Source organism: Onychomys torridus, chromosome 19 (assembly GCF_903995425.1).
Source record: "Onychomys torridus chromosome 19, mOncTor1.1, whole genome shotgun sequence".
In the NCBI taxonomy this organism is placed as follows: domain Eukaryota; kingdom Metazoa; phylum Chordata; class Mammalia; order Rodentia; family Cricetidae; genus Onychomys; species Onychomys torridus.
Genome location: NC_050461.1, coordinates 45,441,319 through 45,467,231, shown reverse-complemented (window position 1 = coordinate 45,467,231; position 25,913 = coordinate 45,441,319). Strand labels below are relative to the sequence as shown.

Genomic DNA, 25,913 nt, shown 5'->3' with positions numbered 1-25,913 from the left:
GATAACTAATAACTAATAATCAGGCCTTCTTTGGTGGAATGGGGCTAGGTTGCCAGCCCCAGTTCCAGGAGAGCCCAGAGTGGACCTGAGCCCAAAATACTAGAGTGTGGTAGGTGGGCCGGGGTGTGGCTGGCTGCAATTTATTTTTATTCTGGGTTCTAGGTCAGTAGTTTAGAGCTGGAGAGATGGTTGAGTCTGTTAAGCGCTTGCCTGCAAAAATGGAGACCCAAGTTTACTCCCCCCACAGAACCCATTTGGGAAAGACAAAACAAAACAAAGCAAAACATCCAGTTTGGCATGATGGTGTGCCTATAATCTCAGTACAGAGGAGGCAAAGTCAGGTGGGTCCCTAGAGCAAAGTCTAGGCCAGTGAGACCTTGTCTCAAAAGTCAGGTGGGTAGATTTGAGCTGGAAACATAGTTTCTTGGCTAAACACTTGCTGTACATGCCTGATGACCTGAGTTTGATCCCTGGGACCCATGGAGAAGTGGAAGGAAATAATAGACTCCACAATGTTGTCCTCTGACCTCCTCACATGTGCCTTGGTATGCACATACTCCATCTGCCTCTACCACAACAATAAATAAATAGGAATTTATAGAATGAAGATGGATGGAGCCTGAGGCTTGAGGAATAACACCTGAGGATGTCCTCTGGCCTCCACATGCCCTCACTATGCAAATACATACACTCCCCATGAACACACACACACACACACACACACACACACACACACATGGGTGGGGTGGGGTTGTGGTGGTATTGTGTTCCTCAAAATATTGTGCACCCTAATAAACTTATCTGGGATTAGAGACAGAACAGCCACAATATTAAGCATAGAGGTTAGGCAGTGGTAGCACATGCCTTTAATCCTAGCATTCCAGAGGCAGAGATCCATCTGTTTAAGGATACAGCTAAGCATGGTGACTCACACCTTTAATCCTAGAAAGGGAGCCTTTAATCCCATTGAGTGATGGTAGAAAACAGAAAGGTATATAAGGCGTGAGGACCAGAAACTAGAAGCATTTGGCTGGTTAAGCTTTTAGGCTTTGAGCAGCACAGTTCAGCTGAGATTCATTCGGATATGAGGACTCAGAGGCTTCCAGCCTGAGGAAACAGGATCAACTGACAAGGTGAGGTAGCTGTGGCTTGTTCTGCTTCTCTGATCTTCCAGCATTCACCCCAATAACTGGCCTCAGGTTTGATTTTATTAATAAAAACTTTTAAGATTCCTGCTACATGGGGTTAGCATTAACTATTGACCTAGAGTGTGTGATAGATATACTTGCCTCTCTCTTCTGAGCCTTGGTTTTCTGCTGGAATAGGAGGAGACGATCCAAGCCACTCTGCTGTCCTCTATTGCAGCTCCAGGAGTCTGACTGTGGACTTCCTTCCTCCTGGCTGGTGTTCAGTTCTGCTGTGGCTTTTCTGAAGGAAGCTAGAGGTCATGAGATGAATGGAGTCCCCTCAAAATACACGTTGGCCTAGGGTCTTACCAAGTTAAAAGGAGGCCTTCAGGGTGAGATCTGACACAGGATGGCTGGATAGAGATGTGTGAACACACTGAGGGAGGACCATAAGAAGACAATAGAGTGGAGACAGTTATCCACCAGCCAAGGAGAAGCTTTAGAAGCCAATACTGCCAACGTCTTCATCTTCACCTTCCAGCCTCCATGCTGAAGACCTTAGTAAGTGATACTCTGCTACAGAAGCCCAAGATAATATAGTGGGCTCTAGCAACTTTTCTTGACTTTGAGAGCAATTCTATGTGTTTTTCTTTTTTCTCTTTCTTTCCTTTCTTTCTTTCTTGTTTTTTTCCTAAGGGTTTTGTTTTGTTTTTTGTTTTTTTAAACAGGATCTCACTAAGCAGCTTTGGCTGTCTTGGAATTTACCATGTAGACCAGGCTGGCCTTGAACTCAGAGATGTGCCAGCCTCTGCCTCCCTAGTGCTGATATTAAAGGTATGTGTCACTATGCCTGGCTTCTCATGTGTATTTCTTAATAGATTTGGTCTTAGCCTGAAGTAGGCTTTCTTGTATTGGGATTATCAAATATTGTGTTCACTTTTAAAAATACATTTCTTTATCATCAGATAAAGAAATTTCAGTAAAATAAAACTACACTTTCTTGAAGGCAACTTCACAAGTTTGACCCTGATTTTTCTATATAATTTACTTACCTTTATGTATATTGTAGTGAAGGTGTCAGATCCCCTGGAACTGGAGTTACAGACAGTTGTAAGCTGCCATGTGGGTGCTGGGAATTGAACCTGGATCCTATTGGAAGACCGGCTTCTTATGCTTGCCTCATACTCTCCCACCACCGTTTCCCCAACATGATGGCTAGATTCCCTCAAACCCAGAGAAAGTCTTCTTTACGTGACTGCTGTCAGCGAAGGAATACATATAAAAAAAAATGATTGAAAACCGAATAGTTCCTTAGATTAACCTATAGGTACTGACTTTAGAACTTCATGCAAGGAAGTTTAGACCAAGCAAGTAATGCAGATGTGGTACAGCCTGCCTTTTGCAGTTCTCTGGATTTTAAATTTCATTCAGTCAAATTCAATTTCCTGAGTTACAGGGGGGAAAAAGGCATGAAACAATAAAGAGACCTCTCCACTTACCACCTGCTAAGAAAACACTCAGATTTCTTAAACAGTATCATCAAAATAGACTTTTCTTGCAGTGAATACCCAGATTCTGATTCTTTTACACAATAGTCACCTGCAGCTGGAATGTAGTATACAACATTTACAAAGCACTGAGGTGGGGGTGTCTGTCTCTGTCATCCCTCCATCCCCTCCATCCCTTCCTCTGTCCCTCCCTCCCTCTCTCTCTAAATTCCATTGCACCACAGCATTAACACTTCTTAGAGAAGTGTTTCCAGCACGAAGACCACTCACTGGCAAGGTAGAATAATCAGCCTTTGAGGCTCTGCACTCCCATGATTCCAGTGAGCTTAACACTGAGAGATGCGGCAGGTCCTTCCTTTCCTACCCTATAGTACCCATTGTAGATACTTATGGTGGTTGAAATGACTATTGCTCCCCCACACCATGGGCATATATTTGAACACTTGGTCCCCAGGTGGTGGCACTGTTTTGGAAGGTTCTGGGAAGAAACCCACGAAGGTTTCCTAGTGAGAACTTACTCAGGTTCTGAGAATCTGAGCTTGCTTTACCCAGCAGGGCTGCATAAGGGGATGATTTGACCACGGGCGTGGTTATCAGGTGTTTGGAAGGGTCTACACTCTGCTGTGCTGTGCAGTATGTTTTGATCTTGATAGGGGGAGGTCTTTTGCCCTGCCCCTTGACATTGTTATAAAAAGCCCTTTTGAAGAGACACAGAAGGGGCTGGTGGATTTTGATCCGGGCCCTCCCGAAGCTGTCCTGTGTTTCTATCTATCTCCTCTTCACTATCTTTCTATCTAAAAGTTTCTTATCCCTCTCTCCTCCTCATAGGAACCCTTTAAAAGATGGGAGCTAGCCTCCCACAGTTATGGAACCTTTAGGGGGTGTAGTTTTGCTAGAAAAAGAACATCACTGTAGGGCTTTGGGAATCTGTAGCATTGCCCTACTTCTCTGATAAAATGTGATGTAAGCTTCCCGTTGCCATGGCTTCCACACAATTATGGACTACCCCTTTAGAACCATAAACTAAGGTAAAGCCTTTCTTCCTTATGTTGCTTTTGGGCATGGTACTTTATCACAGCAACTGAAAAATAATTATACTACCCTCACAGCAGATGGACACTAAGCCAATCAGCACACATAGAAATAGAGCCAATTTTTTAGTATTTTACATATACAACTAGATGAATGAATGGATAGCTAGTTTTTAGCAGGGCTTTTTAATTAATGAATTTTGGTGTGTGTGTGTGTGTGTGTGTGTGTGTGTGTGTGTGTGTGTGTGTGTTTGGAATTTTTTTTTTTTTTTTTGGTGGGAGGATCATATAGTTACAAGGATGAAAGTTGATAGAATTTTCAAGGACACACATTAAAAAACAACAACACATCTTGAGGAAAGAGGGAAGTCTTTAATTTCCAACTATCAAAATAACAGAAAAAGGTCAACTGATTTATATTCATTTATTTCTATGGGTAATGAATAAGTTAAGGAACACTTCACCTCAAACGCAGATTGTTTTTGTTTTAGCTAATGCTTTAGTTCCATATATATTTTCAAATTCCCACCAATGTCAGACACCGTTTTTCAATCCTTAAAAAAAAAAAGAGATTTACAAGCACTTTTACAGCGTTCAAAGAAGTCAGCTGAGGGTTCATAAGAATAATTTTCCTTTTAAAAAACATCCATCTGACCAAAATAAAATCATTTTAATTAACTCCTTCCTGAGTAACTAAAACCTTGGAATGTGCTGAAAGGTTATAATAAATAAGGCAAGGACCAAACTAGCTTAAAATGTATTTTCTTTTTTAAATTAAACTATGTAAAATGTACAATATATTTCATGAAGTACAAACTATGTCGGGCCACGGCCCAGGTGAGCTGATGAAGTACCTTGACTTTTGGGATCTAGGGGCTGTGTGCTGGGCTAAGACACCGCAAAAGCCCTGCAAGTAATAATAGCCCCCTCTCCTGTGAAGTGATAGTGATCACGGGTGAGAATCAATGCCTTGGAGCACACAGCAAGTGTGTGCAAACTTCTAGGAAGAAGGGGACCTTTACGAGCGACCAGCTGTCCCAGTGTTTTAACAAGAGCAGGGAAAAACAGGCCAGTGCAACTTCATCTTCAGACTGTGAGACTGCACGCTGTGTATGTAAGCTCACCGTCACTCTGTATGTGCAATGTCACGGACGTAACTTGCAAAGTACCTTGCTGCTGTTCTTCTACTGGTCTGGAGAAAGGTGGCTGTTTTCTAGATTGCTCTGGAAAGTCTGATTAATGGGAAGGCTCAGGTCTCTCTGAACAGCATAAAGGCCATTTCCCCCTCTGTGAACAGTTCCCTTATTCACCTCCTGTCCCAGTTCCCTGAGGCAGAAAGGAGGCTCATGAGTGGCCAGTACTGGACTTACGTCTCCGTGACTCCTGCCTTCCCTGGATGCCCGTGGGCTGGAGCCTTCTTAATGCATTTCATGATGAAGTGGCTTCAGTATGCCCTGGACAGTTTTCAAATGACTGGCTTTAGACTTTGGCTCGTGTCCAGTTTTAGTGAAGGACGGAAAAAATGCCAGAGAGACTTGATGGTGTCTGCGAAGCAGAAAATGTTTGGCTTGTGTCAAGTCAGAGTCCTGTGTAAGCTAACTTACTTGGCTAGTGTTCTTCAAGGGCTGGCTCCAGGGTAAACTGAGGCAGATACAAGTTGTCACTGATGTCTCTCCTGCCGCCACCACAGCACGCTGGCTCTCAGCTAGTTGCACACCATCCAACAGGGAGAATATGCATTTTTTCGGGACTTTTAAAAAGACAGACACAATTCAAGGAACGGAAGCATCAAGGGTGGTGGGGAGTTGGCGAGAGGGAAGAAGTGGAAGGCATATTTTGGTGCAAAAGGATTGCCCAGTGTCTACTCAGGTCACAAGGGGTTGCCAACCTACTCAAACGCTGGCCCAGTAGTGCCCTGTCCAGAAGTCTTGCTGTTTCTGGCATTGATACCCCTGGGAAAGATTACCGGGAGCGAGCAGGTCCTGTGAAAAACGATTCTAATGCTGTTTACACAGGACTCGGAGACCTTTGTTACTAAATACAGCAGCTCTTGCAGGTCTAGAAGTTATGAAAGAGACCAAATTCTGTAAAGCACAATTTGGCTATGTGTGTGCTTGGGGAAACTGTGCCTGGTGGACAGCCACGTTTAGGATTCCTGGCATCAATATCAAAGCCAAAGGTAAATCAGTGCTTCCACTTGGAACAACCCAGGGAGCAGAGAGGCTTCAGATGGCCACGGGCCTTTTCCTGATGCCACATGGCCCTCACATTTGATCTGTCCCGCCAACACTTGACCCAACAAGCAAACACCATTCCTTGTTACGCTCCTTCCAAACAGAATGACACTTGAAAATGGAATGTCTCAGTGGAGCTTACCACGCGTGCGCTTTGATCTTGACATGTTTCCCCAGTTCTGATTTGTTGGGAAGGCAGGTGACAGAGCTGTCTTATTTTCTCAGCAACAAGCACTCTGTTTTTGGTGACAGTGTCCCCTGAGATAGACCAGAGGCCGCGTCCTACCCTCCATAACCGGGGGACCTCCCTCGTACTACTAGATGCTTCTAGACTCCCCCCTCTCTGAAATGGTTTTTCTACTGCAAGATACAAACCTGGTTATCTACTGTGGAAGTAATGTCTTTGGAGACACCTTACAAATGATTAAATGACTGGGCTGGAGGACACATTTTTCCCTCTTCTCTCACCGGAAGGGGTGGGCAGGGGATGGGGAAGGCTGTTTTATGAAGCGGTACCTTGTGCTGGACCAATCTAGTATATCTGAAAAGACTCAAGGAGGCAAGGGGAAAAGAAAACCAGAATAAAATTAAACAAATAAAACCCGCAAAACCGGGCATTTCCCAATGACCCCAACACGTGGGAACGCTTTGTTCTTTTTAATGCACCCGAGCATTAACGAAAGTCCCTTCAGAATTTTGTCTTCTCCAAAGAACTTTCCGGGAAGGGGGCACACAGGCATAGCTGCGCCGTCACGCTGGTATCACCTCTTATAGATATCTTCCAGCCACTTTTCATCATCTTGTTCCTCGTCGTCGATTGGCTCCTCGGTCTCCAGAGGGGTGGGAATGAAGAACTGTGGTCGCAGAGGAGGTCTGGTGCGAGACTTCAGTCCGAGCTTGCGCTTCAGCAGGTGGAACTGCTCTTTGACGTAGTGATAGAACTCATACTCGTATTTCATCCTCTGGTAGAGAATCTGCAGGGCCTCGGGCGAGGGGACGGTTTTCTTCACGGTCACAGTCATGTTGCCAAGTTTCCTATGCTCTGGAAAAGAACCAGGGAGTCCATGAGCAACTATCCAGGAAGCCTTGGCTCAGGAGTAACCAGGGTGTGTGTGTGTGTGTGTGTGTGTGTGTGTGTGTACGCACACACGCCTGCCTGGGACTGGACATTCAACCAAGAGGACATGTCCTCGAGGGATATGGCCAGGTGTCTCATTTCTAGACTGGAGAAAAAGAACTCACTTGTTTACAGTCTCCTCCAGTGTGTTCCAAACTGGGTAAAAGGCAGGTGTGGTAGGCCCCGCCACTTGAGTGCTTTAGGAGGGCGGATCATGTTGGAGTTGGCAGTGAGCTTGTTGGCACAGTGAGACCTTGTGCCAATGAAAATGAATAAATAAATGGACACTCTTGTGTTTGTCTTCTACAGAAAGAGAGGAGAGAATGAGGAAGAGGGAGAAGAAAAGGTTCTTGTGAATAATAATAATAATAATAACTATTGAGACAGGGTCTATTATCTAGTTCTGGCTGTCCTGGAACTTACTATGTAGACCAGGCTGGCCTCTAACTCAGAGATTCACCTGCTTCTCTGCCCCACCTTACCTCCCAGCCCCAGGGCTGGAATTAAATGTGTGCACCACCATGTCAGGCTAGAGTCTTGTGATTTTATTATTTTCTAGTTAAATTATTTGAGCCAAAACGTTCTAAAATGAATCTGAAGAATGTTACAAAAATCACATATGCAGCCATTGGCTAAATATTTCAGAGAACCAGGCAGAGAGAGGCAGACTTGGGGAGGGATAATAGTTTCCTCTTGCACAGAAGGGTTCTCAGCTACTGCTCCTGGTCTTCTGTTCCCACTCCTCTTCAGGAAGGTAAGCAATGTACATTGTACCCATGTTTCCTATTTGTGTACTGGGGAAGGAGACTAAGAAGTTGCTTCCGCCATGCGGTGGTGGCACATGTGAGTTCGAGGCCAGCCTGGGCTAGAGAGTGAGTTCCAGGAAAGGCTCCAAAGCTACACAGAGAAACCCTGTCTCAAAAATTCAAAATAGAAAAAACGAAAAAAAAGAAGTTGCTCCCTAGGGCAGGTGCCTGTCTGTGGACACACATCCTGTAGGATGGTGCATGACTTCATGCCACACATGTAGTCATTTTCTTGTCTACCTTCATTTGGCAAAGCTGGCATCTGGACTGCTATCTCTATATCTCCAGAGTGCATTTATCAGTTAGCTGAGAACCCAGGCGTGAGAAAGTGGGTGTTATTTATTAGCCCCTCAACTCCCACGGGCAAGTACACAGAGCACATGCTGGGTCATCCTAATGACTTCGGTAGGAGGTAGGTCAATAGACTGTATCCATTCTAGCAGCCAACAAAGAATTTTAACACATTACACTATTCTTAAAATAACAGAGCCACAATTATTACTAGGTATGAAACCATGTGGAAATGTTTTCCATCGAGTCTCTTAACAAAAGGCTTCAGTGGAATTAGCAACATTTTAATAGTATCCATGGAGGAAGTCCAGTATAGCACATCTGCTCCTGGGCAGCCACGGCTCTGGGGACTCCGCTCAAATTCCTTCGAACTGTCTTACTTTATCCACATTTTATAAGGCAATGAAATCTGCAGTGAGATCCCAAGGGGTCTTTCCACACAGTTACACCACTGTCCTGACAACTGTACCCACTTTTGGGAAGCAATGGTCATAACAAACACAAGGTCAAGCGGTCTGTCTGTCTGTCTGCAAACTCTTCAGAACAGGCGGAGAAAGCAAAGGGGGATTGCCCATTTTCAGCGGTGAGAGTTTAGAAAGATCCTTTCTTGGGTAGCAAGAGATCCCCAAGTGTGTTTCCGTTCCCTTAGTCTGTCACTCCTCTTAATCCCTCCTCCAAGCGCCCTTGTGGAGCATGATGGGTAATGACAACTGCTTCACAAGGATCTCAGGAGAGCCCTTTTTTAAAATTTTTATATATTAAACTCCTGTTTTACATTAACATCCAATTCTTGCTTCATCTGCCTTTCCTTTCAGTGACTCTCACTGTTAATCTCTCTCTCTCTGTCTCTCTGTCTCTCTGTCTCTGTCTGTCTGTCTGTCTGTCTGTCTGTCTGTCTGTCTCTCTCTCTCTCTCTCTCTCTCTCTCACACACACACACACACACACACACACACACACACACACATACGAGCTGGCTCTTTCCCACCAACATTCATTTTTGTGGGGGTGGGGTTACGGCAAGGACTTAGGTATCCTAGGCTGGTCTTGAGCTTGCTAACTGCAGCAACCCCGGACATCAGAATATAACCATTAGGAAGCGAAGGGCACCCACGGGTACCCTTTGGTAACTTCCAGGGGTGCATGGCTCTCAACACTCACTGGGGACATTTGCAAATGAAGAATGCAAGCCAGAACACTTTCCATGAAGGCAGAAGGTGGGGGGAAGATGCCAAGGTCTGTCTGGCAGTGCGTTTGGCCCATGGAGTATTTGTTTAGAAATTGACTTAGTTGTAAGGACTTGGTCTATTTCATGTGGAATATGAATTTCTTAGAGCGAGGCCATAGAGCACAGCATGACTACACCCCTGAGAGAGAGATGGTATACTCAGACCCTAAGTGCCAGGTCATTATTTTACGTCAATTGCTATAGAAATTCTCCAGTCCCCCTGCTTTAGAGGTTTAGAAACTCTGGGTTTTATACACTGAGAAAGCAAGTATTTTATGCACAAATCAGGCCTCCTCTGTGTGTCCACTGCCACCTCATTCCCCTCTCTCTACAAATATTTATTGAATAGCCATTTAGCACCAGGCGCAGGGGCTGCAGAAAGTGAATGGGACATTGTCACCACCACCATCCCCAGACATTCTGACAGCTTGCCCTGTGCCAGGCTCTGTGAGATACACACACTAGGTTTCGATTCTTGTGAACCCCCACTCACAATGCTATGGGGTCATTTATCACCTTTACAGATGGGGCTCTGGAATCCAGTAGCCTGCTCAGGCTCACAGAGCTGGAAGGCAGAGAAGCTCAGAAGCCAGTACTGGTGGATTTATCTTACATACTCTGCATAAAGATGAGGCTTTCATACCTGCCTACCTTAGAGATCTCCACTTTGCCCAGATCACCAGTAGGCACCAAGGACCTGAGAGACCAGCTCAAGGTGATAAGCCTAGTGTGTGAAGTCCTGAGCCTGGAAAGAAGGCTTTCTGATTCCTTCCTAGCACCTTCTGGCTATATCACAGGCTATTAATTTGCAAATGGAGTGGAAATCTATAACCACCCACTTCTCCTGGCCCAGCGTGTACTCTGGCATTAAGGGGATTGGGCTTGAGCGTTCTAACGTGGGTCGGGGGAGGCAGTGCTGTGGGGAATCCAGGAGAATCTGCTGAAAAAGGGAGCCACCAGCAAAAGTCTTTCAGAATGAAAGGGACTGCGTCTTTCTCAGTGTTAGCTCCGCAGTGCCCATCTCCATGCCTGGAATATAACAACCGTCCACACGGGTCTGTTGACTTGAAACGTGCATTTGAAATCCATCGGGAAGACTGGATTAACCCCAAGGGCAACTCCGGGTGTTGACGTTACATAGGCTGTTTGTTGCTTGCGAATTTCCCTTCCCGCCTGAGGGTCTTCCCTATGAACTTCCATGTCTAGAAATCAGATTTCTTGAGGTAGGCTGGGGAGGACACAGATGCTCTGGACAGGTCGTGGAATCTGCTCCCCACCCCTTCTGTTGAAGAAACTACGTAATGGTGCCAGGTCACTTTCACAAACAGTAAAGCTGAAGAATTACCACGATAAGGGGTGGTGTGCCACAAACTTAACTATCTGTGCAGACAGATCACCTTACAGTGAATAAATTTGTGCCAAGTGTATTATAACGATAGGCGATAACTGAAGAAATCCAAGCACCGCTGGTCTGAGGGACATCGGTGGGACTCTTTCGTTGTATCATTGGTGCTCAATGATTTGGTTGGCCACCATTTTTGATACTTTTTCATGTTGTTGTTTTCTCCCATCAGAGCAAGAAAATGTTCATTTTAGAGATGGCGCAAGATGGCGTTTCCAGAGCAGGAAAATGAGGACTGGAGGACCTAACGTCTACGTAAGAGGCTGGGCAGGAGTGACAGTTTGCCTGGAATCCCTGTGCTCCAGAGGCTGAGGCAGGAGATTCTCAGGGCACACAGGTAGCTAGACCAGCTGAACTGTTAAGCTCTGGCTTCAGTGAGAGACCCTGACTCAATAAATAACATGGAGAAGAACTGAGAAAGACATCTGATGTCAACTTCTGCCTCTCTCCACATGTGTGCACATTGTACACGTGTATACACACCCATGTGCATATACACCATACACACATCCACAGACAAATATAGAAGTAAAACATTCATTCAGATCACACCCATTTGGCTCTGTGCCAAAGGACCCGCTGTGGATATAATTTAAATGGGGTCCTTTTGGTCAGCCTTGACTATTTCCTTGTGGAAGATGTCACACCGTGCTCCAGGGAGCATCCTCAGAAAATTGAGCTTTCAAGGGAAGGACTGCCCAGCAGAGACAAGTCCTATCAGGCTTAGGGAACCTCACCCTGGTTCAGTCCCATGTCACCACTACATGGGACACAGGGGCCATCGCAAAATGTGCAGATCTGTACCGACACCTGGCCCTTTCGGGGTGCCACCCTATTCACACTAGGCCTTCAGTGTTCAAACATAAGAATAAGTATTGCTCACCAAGAACCTAGCTTGTGTGTAAGGCTGTGTGGTAACAAGTGTGGTGTGTTTAACTCCAGCTGAGGCTATGAATGGATTTGGCTTTACTGACCCAGATCTGGACATTTGGCAAACTCTCTCCACTTCTGCTGCATGGACGCGATGTTTAGACTGGTTCATAATCTTCGGAACTCTAAAAAGTCCCTTTGATGTAAATACAAAAAGAAATCACAAACCTGCCCCTCTTAGTCTGTCAAACACGTAGAATGGAAATACGGTGTTGCCTTGATTCTGGGCCAGGATAAACAATCTGGAAACAGTGTGTAAACTCAGCTGCAGCATAGGACAGAGGCCTCGCTTTATGACCTTGGAGATGGTTAGTTAACCCAGTGTGAAAGAACCAAACCTCGTTGCTGACTGGAGCTGTGTTTTGATGCTGGACAGACTCTGCGGCTCCCCTTCTCCATTTGAGAGAGTGAATACTCCACGTTGACTAGGGGACCTCCCGTTCTAGACTTGTTTTAACCTGTCGCAGCAGAGGTCATGCGCAAGAAATGGATATGAGCTTCGTTAAGTGAGGTCAAATTTTACTGGGGTGGGGGAAAGCATCATCAAAAGATAGGCATCCTTTTTCAGCTTCCGGTTAGCTGAGCAGTGACTGACGAGAGACCCTGCCGCCTTAAACAAGCATTCTGTTTTTAATATCTGCATTTTTATTATTCCCAGGTTGGATTACATACAGAAATTTCCAGCACACAAAGAGAAGCACACTTTCTCAGGTGACAGGTGTGATGAAAGTCACCGTCGGGTGGGGTGGAACTGGAGCAGTGGGTAACGGGAGAGGGAACTCCAAGGCATGCGCCCCGGGGCTGAGAGAGCAACAGGGCATGCACCCCAGGCTGAGAGAGCAACAGGGCATGCGCCCCAGGGCTGCAAGGTTAGCAACTCCTGCAGAGCCTTGCACCATGAAGGCTGCCACGGAAACCGTGTGAACACGATGTGTGTCACAGATAGAGTAAACTCATTTCCTGAATTATGCAGAGCGGCCACACAGTTCAGACACATGAAATACAACTGCAGGGCAGCCAGGCTGCCCTGCAGCTGCGAGCAGCGGAAATGAATGTGTGTCACTTCGACTTCACAGTGATGGGCGGGGCTGACAGGAGCAGCTTTTGATGTACCACTCGCATGATTGATGGCATGCGAAGGTCTGCTTCTTGGAGGTATGGCAGTTAAGAGAGAAAGTGGGTGGGTGGGGTGGGGGGGAAGGCACTTCACTGCCGGCCGACTCTGAGCTTAAGGTTGGTAAAGTAAACAGAGAGAATTTTTTTTGGGGGGGTCTTTGTTTCACATCCAGAAGTATAAATAACTAAAAATTAAGTTGAGATCACTTTGAATTTCAAGAGAACCTTCGCTCTGTGCAGCCAAATGCAAATTACATGGTTTTCTCCATTCCCCCAAACTGCCAGGCTCCTTTGATGAGTAAAAATGAAGGCTTTTTAACACTCAAAGTCTGCTTTGATATTTGGAAGCGGGGGCTCAATAAAAAGAACCAGGAGGAGAATGCACTTGGCTTATGTGGAATGGGGTCACCGAAAGTCCACGAAAAGACCCAGAAGAGCGTTGTCCATTTTGGGATGGAGGCTAGCTGGTCAGTGGCCTACCGGGCGGCATGTAGGTGTAGAAATCTCACGCAGGTGGATCTCAACTCCATAAAGATAAAGCTGGAGGGTGGCCGGCTGGAGTGACTGCTGCCTGGGTGATTCAACTCCACATCAGTTATCTTGGAACCTGCTAAAACTGCTAAGGAGGGGCCATGGTAGGAGATGTGGCAGGGGCAGCAGCTGTGGTGGGGTAGTGGCTGGTGGGGCGACAGTGTTGGTAATTAGTTACCAGGACTTGCCTGGACTCGCTACACACATTTATCGATTGCTGTATTGTGTATCTACTAAGCCCAATGCAAAGAATATGAGAACCTGTAAGAGCTGGAAACATAGACTCACCCCTGAGAAGGAGCAAACGATAGACAGACAATCAGACATATTATAGCCCTCCCTAATACCATCTGGGAAAATCCTTGATCCACAGGGACCTAGTGGGCCTCCGTCCAACAGAAAATCAGAGACGTGGCAAGAGTAGGCACCTCAAGCTTTGATCTTTGGATTAAGCAAATGCGTATTTGTTGTAGGTTCAGAAGAATCCTCTGGGTCAACAGATAACCTAGGATGGATACCAGCACCTGCAGGGCACTGTACACGGGTCTGGGGATCTGCAGTGTTGATGGCCAGTGCAGCCTTCTAACTACACATGGCGATCCTAAAGCTTAGACCCAAGTGCCAGGGCTGGAAGAGACACCCTGTGCCTCCTGGTGCCATTGGCATACCGAGAGGGTTCTGCACAGGGTCACCCCAGTGCCTCTCTAGGTCAGGGAGCTAGTAGTTGGCTTTCCCTGGCACCCAGATTTGGTAGACAGAGGGTAAATTGCTTCCAGGTATTTTCCCCCCAAGACTTTACCCCAAATCAGTCAACATAGCTTTGAAAGACTACTACCTGAAACACACATACATGCTTCTCAAAAGAGTGTTTTGCCATCAGATACATGCCCAGACATGGGGTAGCAACAATAGAATGAATTTCTGTTTAAAAAATGTCTGGAAGAAAAGCCTACTGGAAGGCTCATAGTGGCTTTGTCAATAAGATGGACCTTTTGTGTGAGCAATATATTATTGTTTTTTACTTGAAATCATGACCGACAAATGTGGTTTTGTTACTCTTTGTACTTCTGTTAATTTGTCTGGTGTCAGAGTACAGAGGTCCAGGTCAGAGGCTGATGAGGACACCCTCGTGAGACAGGGGGCTTACCGGAACAAAGATCTAACAAAGCAGGGTAGCATACAACTATTATCTCAACACTCAAGAGTCAGAGGCAGGAGCAGCTCATGTTTCAGGCTAGCCTGGGCTACAAAGTGGGACTCTGTCTTAAGGAAAGAAAGAAGAAACAAAGATGATTAGGAGAAAGATCAGCCTTGCCTTTCTAAGTTCCTTTGGCATTTGACAGTTCTAGAAGCTTGACAGTAGGTGGGATACGGAATTCTTCATTGCTCATCATTTACATGGTTCTAGAAGGCTAGTGTTATTTATCTTACACACATTCTCTCTCTCTCTCTCTTCTCTCTCTCTCTCTCTCTCTCTCTCTCTCTCTCTCTCTCTCACACACACACACACACACACACACACACACACACACACACAGACATACACAAAGGAGGCTCCCTGGAGAGATTTATTTCTCCTTCAGTGTGTTCAAGTTTACTGCTGAAATCTACCCCTGATGTTAGGTCAATAGCTGACACCTGAGACGATGGCAGAGACACAGAAACATTCTTCACTTGACTTTTTATGGTGGTTTAGCATGTTTCCCAATTATCAGGTTACTTATGCAATTATACATAGGGTTATCATAAAGCCCGAGGGAGGCACTTCATCCTCTTTATAGCTCACACTTTTCTAAGAGACAGGAGTAGTTTTCAACGTAAAAATTCATATATCTACATACACGGACGCTTCCATATGTATATATACATACATAAATAGATAGAGGTTGGCAAGTTTTAGGAAAACTTACGGAAAAATTAAGAAACTAAAATGACTTTTAATCAAACCACAAATATTACTATAATAACACATTCCCTCAGTCTTTTTATTTATGAATGTGAATTACAAATACATTGGTTATATTTTATTTAGTTTTATGCTCTTTGAAATTTAAATTATCACATGCATTTTTCTTTATCCATAATTATTCCAAATTCACAACTCTACCCCTTTAAGACAAGATCTTATTCTGAATTCAGGCTTCTCTGGAATTTACAAAAATCCTCCTTCCTGCCTTAGCCTTTCACCAGGTGTGAGTTGTCACACCCAGGCTTTCAAGCCCTAAAATGCAGCACATTTTAAGATATGATGTCTGAATACCATATAAACACAACATTTCAAGCCAGGCAGAGGTGGCAAATGCCTTCAATCCCAGCACTCTGGAGGCAGAGCCAGGTCTATGAGTTCGAGACCAGCTGGGTCTACAGAGCAAGATCCAGGACAGGCACCAAAACTACACAGAGAAACCCCGTCTCAAAAAAACCAACCAACCAAACAAACAAACAAAAACAAACCAGTCCTATTCAGAGGATTTTTGTTTGTTTGTTTGTTTCTACAACTCTAAATAATATGAGATGGCATCCTAATTGACTAGTGAATGGGGGCCCTGTTTCCCTGAGTTCAATGCAAGTTCAGATGCCCAGGGTCAGTTTTCTTCTTTTTCATGCTGAAACTTCAATTTCACCAGCTCTATGACATTTATATAAATTTTATATAACATAATTCCCCTAGATGGCAAGGCATTTCCTTTACCATTGCATAATGTTACTCTATCGCTTGGCTTCCTGAAGTTTCAAAGTGTTCAGTTCAGCCTCTATCGGCTGACTGTGAGGATGGAGAGAACTATAGTAGTGAACTTGTGTAGGGCTGCTTATAGTGCATGCAACACACAGCGATTCCCGGGAGTTTGTACTGTAAGATGATTACAATTACAGACGTGAAATGGTCCCTCCTTTTTCCTTTCTTTTGGTAATTCTAAATGGATTTTTAATAGGACAGAGTCCATTGTAGTCTTTGTTTGGTTTCTGCGCTGTCTCTCTATCACTGTCATCAGTCTTGATGAGTGACCTGACCGTGAGTCCCCAGAGCCAGCAAGTCGGATGCTTTCTCTGGAATGTTAACCATAGTGACATTTTGATAAACCCTTCCAGGACTGTGAAGGATGAAGCTGGTCACGGAGGCTGAACATGCAAGATAAGGGAGATATTTAACCTCCTGCCCAGGCATTAAAAAGCTAAGTTAATGAGAAGCACTATTCAAAATAACCGTTCCCGAGTCAGGGAGTGTGAGGTGAAGTTCCAAGGATGCTGTCAATTCCCCCCAGCGTGAGTGTGATGCCCCTTGCAAATTTGATCCACTCGATATGGGCAACTCTGAGAACTGGGTGGTAGCAGGTGTTAGAAGGAGGTAAACTGCCCCTCCTTTCCCCATTAACTATAAAATCGACACTATGTGTGCTAGAGAACAGGCCACATATTTGCAAGTATATCCAACAGCATGCCTTAAGCAAAGGTCTAAGGGAAAATGCAATGAAAGTTCAAATCCCGCTCATAGACGAGGCCCAGTTGGTTATTTAAGCTAAGTTCGAAATTGCCAACTGAATGTCAGAAACACCAGGGCCATCTGAAGGAACAATGCCACGGTAAAGTCATAGGGCTTTACTCTTCACAGAGTGTCAACTGTTTGATGTTACCATTTATGTACTGTAAAAAAACGTTACAGACACAGCAAACTTGCAAAGGCAACCTGGGAAGAAAACATACATTTTAAAAAAATGTACCATATAGTTTTGAAAGTTCTTGTTGTAGCAGGAACATGTCTTCATAGTTAGAACTAAATTTTAATCAGAAAAATTAAGCACTTTCATGCTTCTGATGTGAAAACAAAAACAAACCAGAAGGGACATTGATGTGTTTTAGGCAGAAGTTCGGCAGCGGGCTGTAAATAAAGGCCATCGGGGATGACTCCTGAGTGGAACTTTCAGGCCCAAGGTTAAGAGAAGCTGCAGATGCCCGAGGCATTGGTGAAAGAGAGGACAGCCAGCCAGGACAGACTTCTGTTGCAGCGCAAGCCTGAAACGGTGGTGATGTGTGCCAGCTTCCTTCCCCTTCCTGCACGCTCTCTCTCTTCCTTTCTTTCCATTTTCCCTCCTTCCTCCCTCTCTCCCCCTCCTCCTTTTCCATCCCACTCCCCTCCCGTCCTCTCCTCTCCTCTCCTCTCTTCCTTTCTGGGACTGGAATTGAACCCAAGGTCTTGTGTCTGGGAAGCCAAGTACAGATCTCTGAGCTTACAGCCCTACCCCTCGTCACCTTCTCAGCTAAAACAGAACACAAGGTTTACAGGGAAACAACTTACCAGGGCAGACAGAGCACGCTATAGATTGCAAGGAGCCAAGACAGAGGCACTGAGGTCTTTTTAAAAATGCTCCTAGCTCTCATTAGGCCCCAATTGGTCTGGTTCACTTTAGAATGGCTTTAAAGACAGGTCGGGGAGTGGGCAGGGGTGAAGGGATAATGTGAATTGTCATTCAGGGCAGTCTTCCAGACTGTATTCAAAAGATGGAAAAGCAAAGATGTCTGAAGAGGAAAATTCAACTGGAAAAGCTGTAAGCCATTACATTCTAGATTTACTGGAGCATGAAATGAAATTTCATGATGTTCTAAAAACAACAACCCAATTGCTTTAAACTGAGTAAGCGAATTGGCACTAGCTCCATACCATACTTTTATCTCATTTTGATATAATAGTGGAAACTGGTTCATAGGGGCACCATCCTCTTTTAAACCATGCACAGTTAAAGAAACATTAAGCAAAATCACTTCTAATTGCTTCTGCCTTCCAACGAAACCATACCTGGATGACTTTCAGCATGCTTTCCTCTTGACACCTGACACAGAGTGATTGATTTAAAGGTCCCTACGGACATGACCTCCTGCTGGGCTGTCTAGAGTTCTTATAGCCCAAGGGTAGGGACTCAAAAACACGTCTTCACTACTACATCTCTTGAGTTTCCACAAGGGCTGTGGGTTTTCAGACAGAAATACCTAGGTGGGGTGGGGGACACGGGCTTGATTTTCAAATGTTCCTTCTTCCCGTCTTCCTCTTTGACCTGAAGAGGAAATTACCCATGATTTCTGGCTCAGGGAACAATGCAGTCAAGTTCCATGACAGTATCATAGTACTGTCTCACTGGCCTCTGGTCTCCACTGCCCAGTGACCTCTCTTAGACTCACAAATTACCTGTCACATTGTAAAATAGAGTTCTTTAACAATTGAAAAAGAACCTATTACCTGTTACCTTTCAAAATAGAGTTCTGACACCACCACTCATCTGTGTGTACATGTGCTCAGAGGTCAGAGAACAACCTGTTGGTTCTCACCTTCTACCACAAAGGTCCTGGGGAATCAAACCTAGATTGTGAGGCTTGGAGGCAAGTGCCTTTATCCACTGAACTATCTTGCCAGCCCCAATAGTTTCTTTATAAAACTATATGAAGTCATTTGTTTTCTAGTACATGTCCCCTGAGGCCCCACCATGTAAGACATGTGCATTACTGGACTCATGATAGAGTCAGGAGAATCTTAGCATGCATGTGATTTCTTTCAGCAATGATAACATTGTGATGCCATGAACATAAAACACTGTAGACAATGATCCCAGCAAGGGGCAGTCCCTCCCTGAAAACTCCTACACCATTTCTGCCCAAATGGATCAAATGCCATATCTTAGATATTACAAATGACAATAAAACAAACTCCCAACTTCTTGGCAAATTAGAGGGGAAGGAAATCTCTTTGCTTCTTCTTTGTGAGTGGATTTAATTCCTCCCTCCTTTTCTGAAATTTGCAGAAAAGCCCAGTACACAAGAAATTTCTACTTATTTTTAATTTTTCCCTTTCCCTTTTTCCCCTGCAAAGTCCAAAGCACCAGGAAGAGAGTTAAGGGCACCATGGGGAGGGAGCTAGAGCATGCACAGTATCATTCCTGCTCTTAAATTCTGCTGACCCTGGTCAGAGGCAACAGAGGACCATGAGAACCACAACTCCTGTTGTATCAAGCCCATGCTGGGTAATTCTTGGAGGTCACAGTCAGGTGCAGCTTTTCAATCCATGTGCAGTGTTTTTGGCTACCAGGACCAACTGCTCAGAATAGCCTTGCAGATGAGCTCTAAGCATTCACTTTTTGGCCACAAGAATGTGTTGAGGGTGTTTAGACCACTATGCCTCTGTGTATTCTTGAGGTGCTTAGATCCCATTTCCCATATGTCAATGGTTGCAACATAATTCTTTAGATCCACGTGGAGTGTTTAAGAGGGAGTTAGATTTCAGTTCCATATAACACCCTTAGTTCATCTCCTGGCTGGAGAGATACATACATAGATGACTACTTTTTCCCAATGCAAAATAAATATAGATGAAGTAGGTTGAAATTCAAGTTTATACTTTACAGCAGCAGATGATGAATAAGCCATTTTGTAACTGTCATGGTAAAACTGGATGATGTATGAGTGTGGTCTATAGACCCAAAGATGAACATGGAGATAGGAAGACTGCTAGCATTTTAAGGGGAAATGCATAAAACTCACTGTTAGTGTGAAATCTTTTCAATTGCTATCTACAGCATACCAACTCAGTGATATTTATGAGTAATAAAAGGCCTTTGGAAAAGATTTGAAAACTAATAATTCTTTTTAGCACCTTAAGAGGACCCAACTACAATTTAAGTTGATTTTTACTAGTGAGTAATCATATTTGTTTCTGGTAGACTATGTATTTCAACATATAACGTAAAAATAAATGTTAGTGAATGTCAACCCACTTTAAATTGAACCGCGAATACATCATAGAATATTTTTCCACCTATGCAACTAGAATGGTTAGCATTCTAGAAAGAACTTTTAAGTTCATCAGTAATTGGTTTGTTCACACATTCTAAGGAACCTCAAGACGCCAGCAGGCGCTTGCAGCAACCAGGCAGAAAGGGTCTCCATTTTTGCTTCGCTATTTTAGAAAAATAAGCAGTTTTGCTTGGACTGTTTACGTTCTTAAATTCCATTCCCTGATGCCTTCAAAACCCGTATGAAAGCCAGAGTTGTTGACACGATAGAAACAAATGGCTTCACTGTTGTCCAGACTGAGCCTTTGCAAACACCTTATTAAAGTGGTCATTTTCATAATCCCAACCAGTGAAACCTTTGCCCTATGAGAAAGAGCTAATACATTAAGATGTCAGTGAACAGCCTCATGTTAGCATCACCATGCTTCCTAGAAACACTGACTTCTTCTTAGGGATTTAGCAGAGGAACGTGTCCTAGACTCCTACTTCTCAGTTAAGTTGCTTACCCGCACCGATGTTAGTTAGCCTCCTCTCTTTGTTCTTTGCAGAGAGAGGGATTGAAGGTCATGGCCACAAAGGCATGTAGGGGTCACCCAGGCCTGTGTGTTAGAGTTTCCCCTACCAACCGCCAGCTCAGTGAGGGCAGAGGAAGGCCATGGATCCCCTCCAAGCTGACAGACGGTTTCTGTATCTATAACATGAATAAAATGATAGTTTCTCCTTCATGGGGCGGCCGTTAGGACTAAATAAAATATACAACAAAGTGTTTGACAGCTGGTCCTGAAAACAAGAAGACCCCAACAAGAGCAAAAACTGCCATCACTATAAATGGAGTTGCTTGTACGAACCCTGACCAGTAACAACAACAACAAAAAATAACAGTCATTGGTCTAAGAGGTTCCACAGGAAGGGTTCTCATGTACAGTTATGACCACAATCGACTCCTGTCAGAACAATCCTGCACAAAGGCCCTTGCAACTTTATACAAAAGACAGTCTCCTGAGGACATCTGCCCAGCAATTGTTTGTTCAACCTCAGACCAGCACCGCCCTTGTTAATCCTGCGGCTGAGGATTGCTAGTTTAAAATGTCTTGTGTAATCCTCTTCATTTGGGCTTAACAAACTTCCCCTACCCTACACATCTTTGAAGATGCTCATCATCTACCATGGCATATATATTCCCACAGCCATGTTCTAGTTCTAAATATCATTACTCCCTGGAGTCCCTCTCAGTTATTTAGATAGACAGAATAATAACAAATATCATTCTCTGTTTCAAAGTGTTCCATTGAAACATCAGTATTCTGTCATCAAACCAGAAAAAAAAAAAGTTGAATTCCCCTAATTAAAACAAAAAAGAATTCAAGTTCGAATTTAATCAAAACTGAGAGTATATTACTAACTCCTTGGAATTACTTACTGACATATCAAGTCTTCTTCAAAAATTTAAGAACTTATAGTCCAGGGATAATATTTCTATTCTATACCATATTCATGAACATTTATGGAACTTTCTCCGTTTATGTATCCATTAGCTTTATAAAAGTCTCAGAGTGGTTCTTGCTTACAGATACCACACAACCTATAACCAAACATATTTTCTTTAAAACATGAACAATATATTTTGGAGGCTTCATGTATTTTTCTCTCTGGTCCCATTTGGGCAACATTATCTCTTTTTTGTACAATTTATCTTTTTAAAATTTTGTTTTAATTTTGTGTGTGTGTATCTGTATGCATGTAAAGGCCAGAGAACAACTTTCAAGTGTTGGTTCTCTCTTTCCACTGTGGGCCATCATGTTGACTTTCCATTTTTTTCTTGTCTTGCTTCTGGCCTGTCCTTGACAAATAACAAGCCTTCAAAATAGTTAAGCTCTGTAAGATTCCCCATTTCCATCACTATCCTAGCTGGATATTTGAGGGAAAAGACAATGTAATGATAAAGACACAAAAGGTATGTCAGGTCCGTGTGGACATCAGGAACTGTGCCATTTAATCCTTGATCTGATTTCCTGATTTATGTAATGTGAGAAAACCAATTCATTCCTGGTTTCTTATGGAACGACATGCCATTTAATTAATGAAAAATTTAAAAAAAAATCATTTTGGGATAAAATTAGAATTTCAGTCAAAAGTCCCAAGGATGCCCGGAAATTGGTATTAGAAAAAGCAGGTCCAGTCAAAGACCCTTTGCTTTCTGTGCTGGTCTGCCCATTTCCCCCAGAATGTTAATCACTGGGTGGAGCCAGCTCTGTTTTCTACATCTCTTCTGATTGGATGTAGGAATATCGGTTATTCTATCATTCTCTAACCTCGAGTAGAACTGTTTCCCCATGGATGAGTCTGTACAAGAACTAGAGTATATTCCAGTGACCATTAAAGGAAAAGCTTGCTGTTTGCCTAGTCCCGGCTTGTGGAATTCACATCACACCATGAGGGCTGGCCTTCCTTTGACCTCCACCATTCCCATCAACTCCAAACCCCATCCTCTTTCCCTGGAACCTACACTCTATCTTAGCTGCCTCCCACCCAGCTAAAACACATGCCTCGCTGTCGCCCTGGCTCAGTTTTCTTAAGTCATTCTAAGGCTCGTGGGTCTTTACAAACACTGTGAATAAAATGGAGAAGAGTCAAGAGGACATGTTCAGGTAGTGACATTCCAACTCACTGCAGCACTCCATTTTTCTCCTATCTCTTGATTTTCGACATTTTTCTAGAATTAGTATTCATCACATAAAAACTTGGAGTCATTATTTGTATTCTCCAGGGGGTGTGATGCTGATGACTAACTTCTATCTAAAGGAACATCATGGCTTTGATTTTTGTCACTTAATTTTGAAGGAATTTTGAAAATATACTTTATGGAAAGGTATCAACGAGGCCTAGCTTCACTCCTGAATCACGCTGGTGTTTTCTTCTCAGCAAGGAGCCTCATCAGTCACCAGGAAGAGTAAATAGGCAAATGTCATTTGAGCATTCCTGCAGGATTGTGCTATGGAATGCAAGCAGAAGTTGGACTGTCCACACCTACCAGGCCTAATAAATCAGTGCCCTCTGGATGTCGCAGCATGGAGACTTTATTAGGTGCCACCTGTAATCACTCAATTAAAAACAAATAAAGGATGTGTGCTTGAGTCTCAGCCCCTCACCCTGAAAATAGCTGTACTGTTCACATCTGGTTTGGCTAAACCATGATCCTGGTATTTTAATCTTAGAAGGAGGCACGTTAGCTGCTACAGAGTTAAGGCAATTTGTTCTCTAATTAAGGACAGTTATGCACTAATGGGAAAGATCTATGTGCTCCCTCATATAATGAAAGCATCCAATGTATCTACATAGTTGCCCTCAATGGTCAAGCTCCCAGACCTTATACTTGGTCTTCATGGTTGGTGTCTGCAATAAGATAAACATGGCAAGATGGTTAGAGAGATGAGAAAGACATAGAATGTTGGTATTTCAGGGTTTAGAATCTACATACATTTCATACCTCCTATACAATAACCAGGAAGTAGTGTGTGTGTGTGTGTGTGTGTGTGTGTGTGTGTGTGTGTGTGTGTGTGTATGCACGTGTGCTTATGTGCTCATGCACATTCATCTCACAGTGCGTTTTTAAAGAACCACTGACAAGAACTTGGCAGATAGAATCCAAAGAGAAGTTGTTGAAGCAAGGTTAGAAATCTCTACAGAAAGGATCTGGCAACATGACAAGCCACAAGTAGAATGCAGAATGGCACCTGTGTGCCTGAGATCTTCACCTGCCCTTCTTGGTCAACACTGCCTATCCTGTAGGGACTTACGGGGCCCAGGGGAGGGACAAATAATGTGTGTCTTAGCAATGGCCAAGTGATCCAGGGTGTTCTCCTCCTTTCATGACGTTTTCACCTGACGATTGAATCATTTCTCCTGAAACGTTCCCCACGTTTAACATTCCACGTGTTTATGATATAATATGCGGAAAAGTTAAAAAATCATCAGTAACCGCAGCACACAGGTACATGACTAACAGCGTAAGCATTTTGAGGCATTTCTACTTTATCGTTTTCTTGTGCTTTCACTGTTTCTCAAATGCAGTGGCACCACCATCTTATAAGTATGGTTTGCTGTCCTTTCCTCTCTTGCTTTGAGTCCTAACACGTGTTGCACACCCAGCTATACCAGCACACGTGTCTGAAAGCATGCTCTACAGGTTTACCTGTGTGATGGTCTCCACACTGGAGCACCAAAGTCTACTTAACCCATTGTACTGTTACCTTATTTTACAGATTGGTTTTTATTTTTGTGTACGTGTGAGTGGATGTGCACGTGGGTGGCCAGAAGAAGGCAATGGATCCCTTGGAGCTGGAGATACTTATGAGCCCTCTGAGTGGGTTCTGGGAACCAAACTCAAACACTATAGAAGAGCAGGAACTATTTTTAACTATTGAGCCCTTTCTCCAGCTCCCCTTCTCTTATTTTTATATAGACAGTAGCTTCTATGCACTGATTTGAATGGCTTACGGTATACAGGTATTTCTTCATCCTCAAGAAGTTGAACAAATTAAGGAATTCTGGATGTGTATTATTAACACATCACGAGCATGCAATTTGATAAGATTTCACAGCTGTATAATCCTCTACAACCAGGGCCACAATCAAGACCCAGGGTTTTTCCATTAGTTTACCAGCTAAGGGCACTTTGAAAGCTCATATTATACAGCATTAAATTACTTTTAGCCAGGCATGGCGTCTCATGCCTGTAATTCCAGCACTTGGGAGGTAGAGCCAGGAGAATCAGGAATTCAACACCAGTCTGGCGACACACGGATTTGAGGCCAGCTGGGACTACATGAAACTCCATCTCAAAAATTCCAAACTAATAATGATAGTAACAAATTATTATTAATATACATATCATGGAAATTACTCTTTTCCCCAGGTTGTATAGTGCATCCTAAAGTAGCATTTCCCTGCACCCTTCCCATCAGGGTTTTATACTGCGTAGCAGCTGCTCATATAATGGATAATAACAATGTAATAGAAAATGCACTCTCAATTTTTTAAAGACTTTTTTTTTTTAATTGATTGCATACAGTGTTCTGCCTACACGTATCCCTGCAGCCCAGAAGAGAGCATCAGATCTCATTACAGATGGTTGTGAGCCACCGTGTGGTTGCTGGGAATTGAACTCAGGACCTCTGGAAGAGCAGTCAGTGCTCTTAACCGCTGAGCCATCTCTGCAGCCCCCACTCTCATTTTTAATGTGGATTTCTGCTATGATTTGGGTTCCGAGTGTTCTCTACATAGTCGGTGCTTTTGAGGAATGATGGAAACCTTAAGGAGGAAAACTTGTAGCAGTTCCTCAACCTTTGGGGTTCGTGCATCAGATATTCTACATATCAGATATTTACATTATGATTCATAACAGTAGCAAAATTGCAGTTATGAAGTAGCAATGGTCGGGGTCACCACGATATGAAGAACTGTATTAAAGGCGGCCATGGGACTCTGCTATCCTCTTTCATTTCCTGGCTATGAGGTGACCCACTTTTGCTCTACAGGGACTCTTACCATGATGTGCTGTACCCCCAAACCTCTGACCCCCGCCCTAGCCTGATATCTGATCATGGGCTGAAGCCTCGAGCCCAAATAAATGTTTCAACTTGGTAGCTGATCACCTCAGGCAATTTTTATGGTAAATATGAAGCTGACTCACACTCTCCTGGGGGTATTACTGAGATTTGGCTTATATTCCAATATATTATTGAGTACTTGAGTTTTCCTCTACTTTTAAACGTTTATGACTCAGAAAAAACCCTTCATTTCTCAATAACACAATAT

The 25,913-nt window shown here is 43.8% G+C and overlaps 1 protein-coding gene across 1 annotated transcript in view; it reads right to left on the bottom strand.

Annotated features, from left to right (window-relative positions):
* Positions 1 to 4,051: 4,051 nt before the first annotated feature.
* The window catches only part of Ust (uronyl 2-sulfotransferase), a 280,743-nt gene continuing 258,881 nt past the window's right edge, over positions 4,052 to 25,913 (bottom strand). The window contains exon 8 of the mRNA XM_036169183.1: positions 4,052 to 6,942. Coding sequence (XP_036025076.1) covers positions 6,662 to 6,942 — 281 coding nt within the window. The 3' untranslated portion in view covers positions 4,052 to 6,661. The remainder of the gene's footprint in view (positions 6,943 to 25,913) is intronic.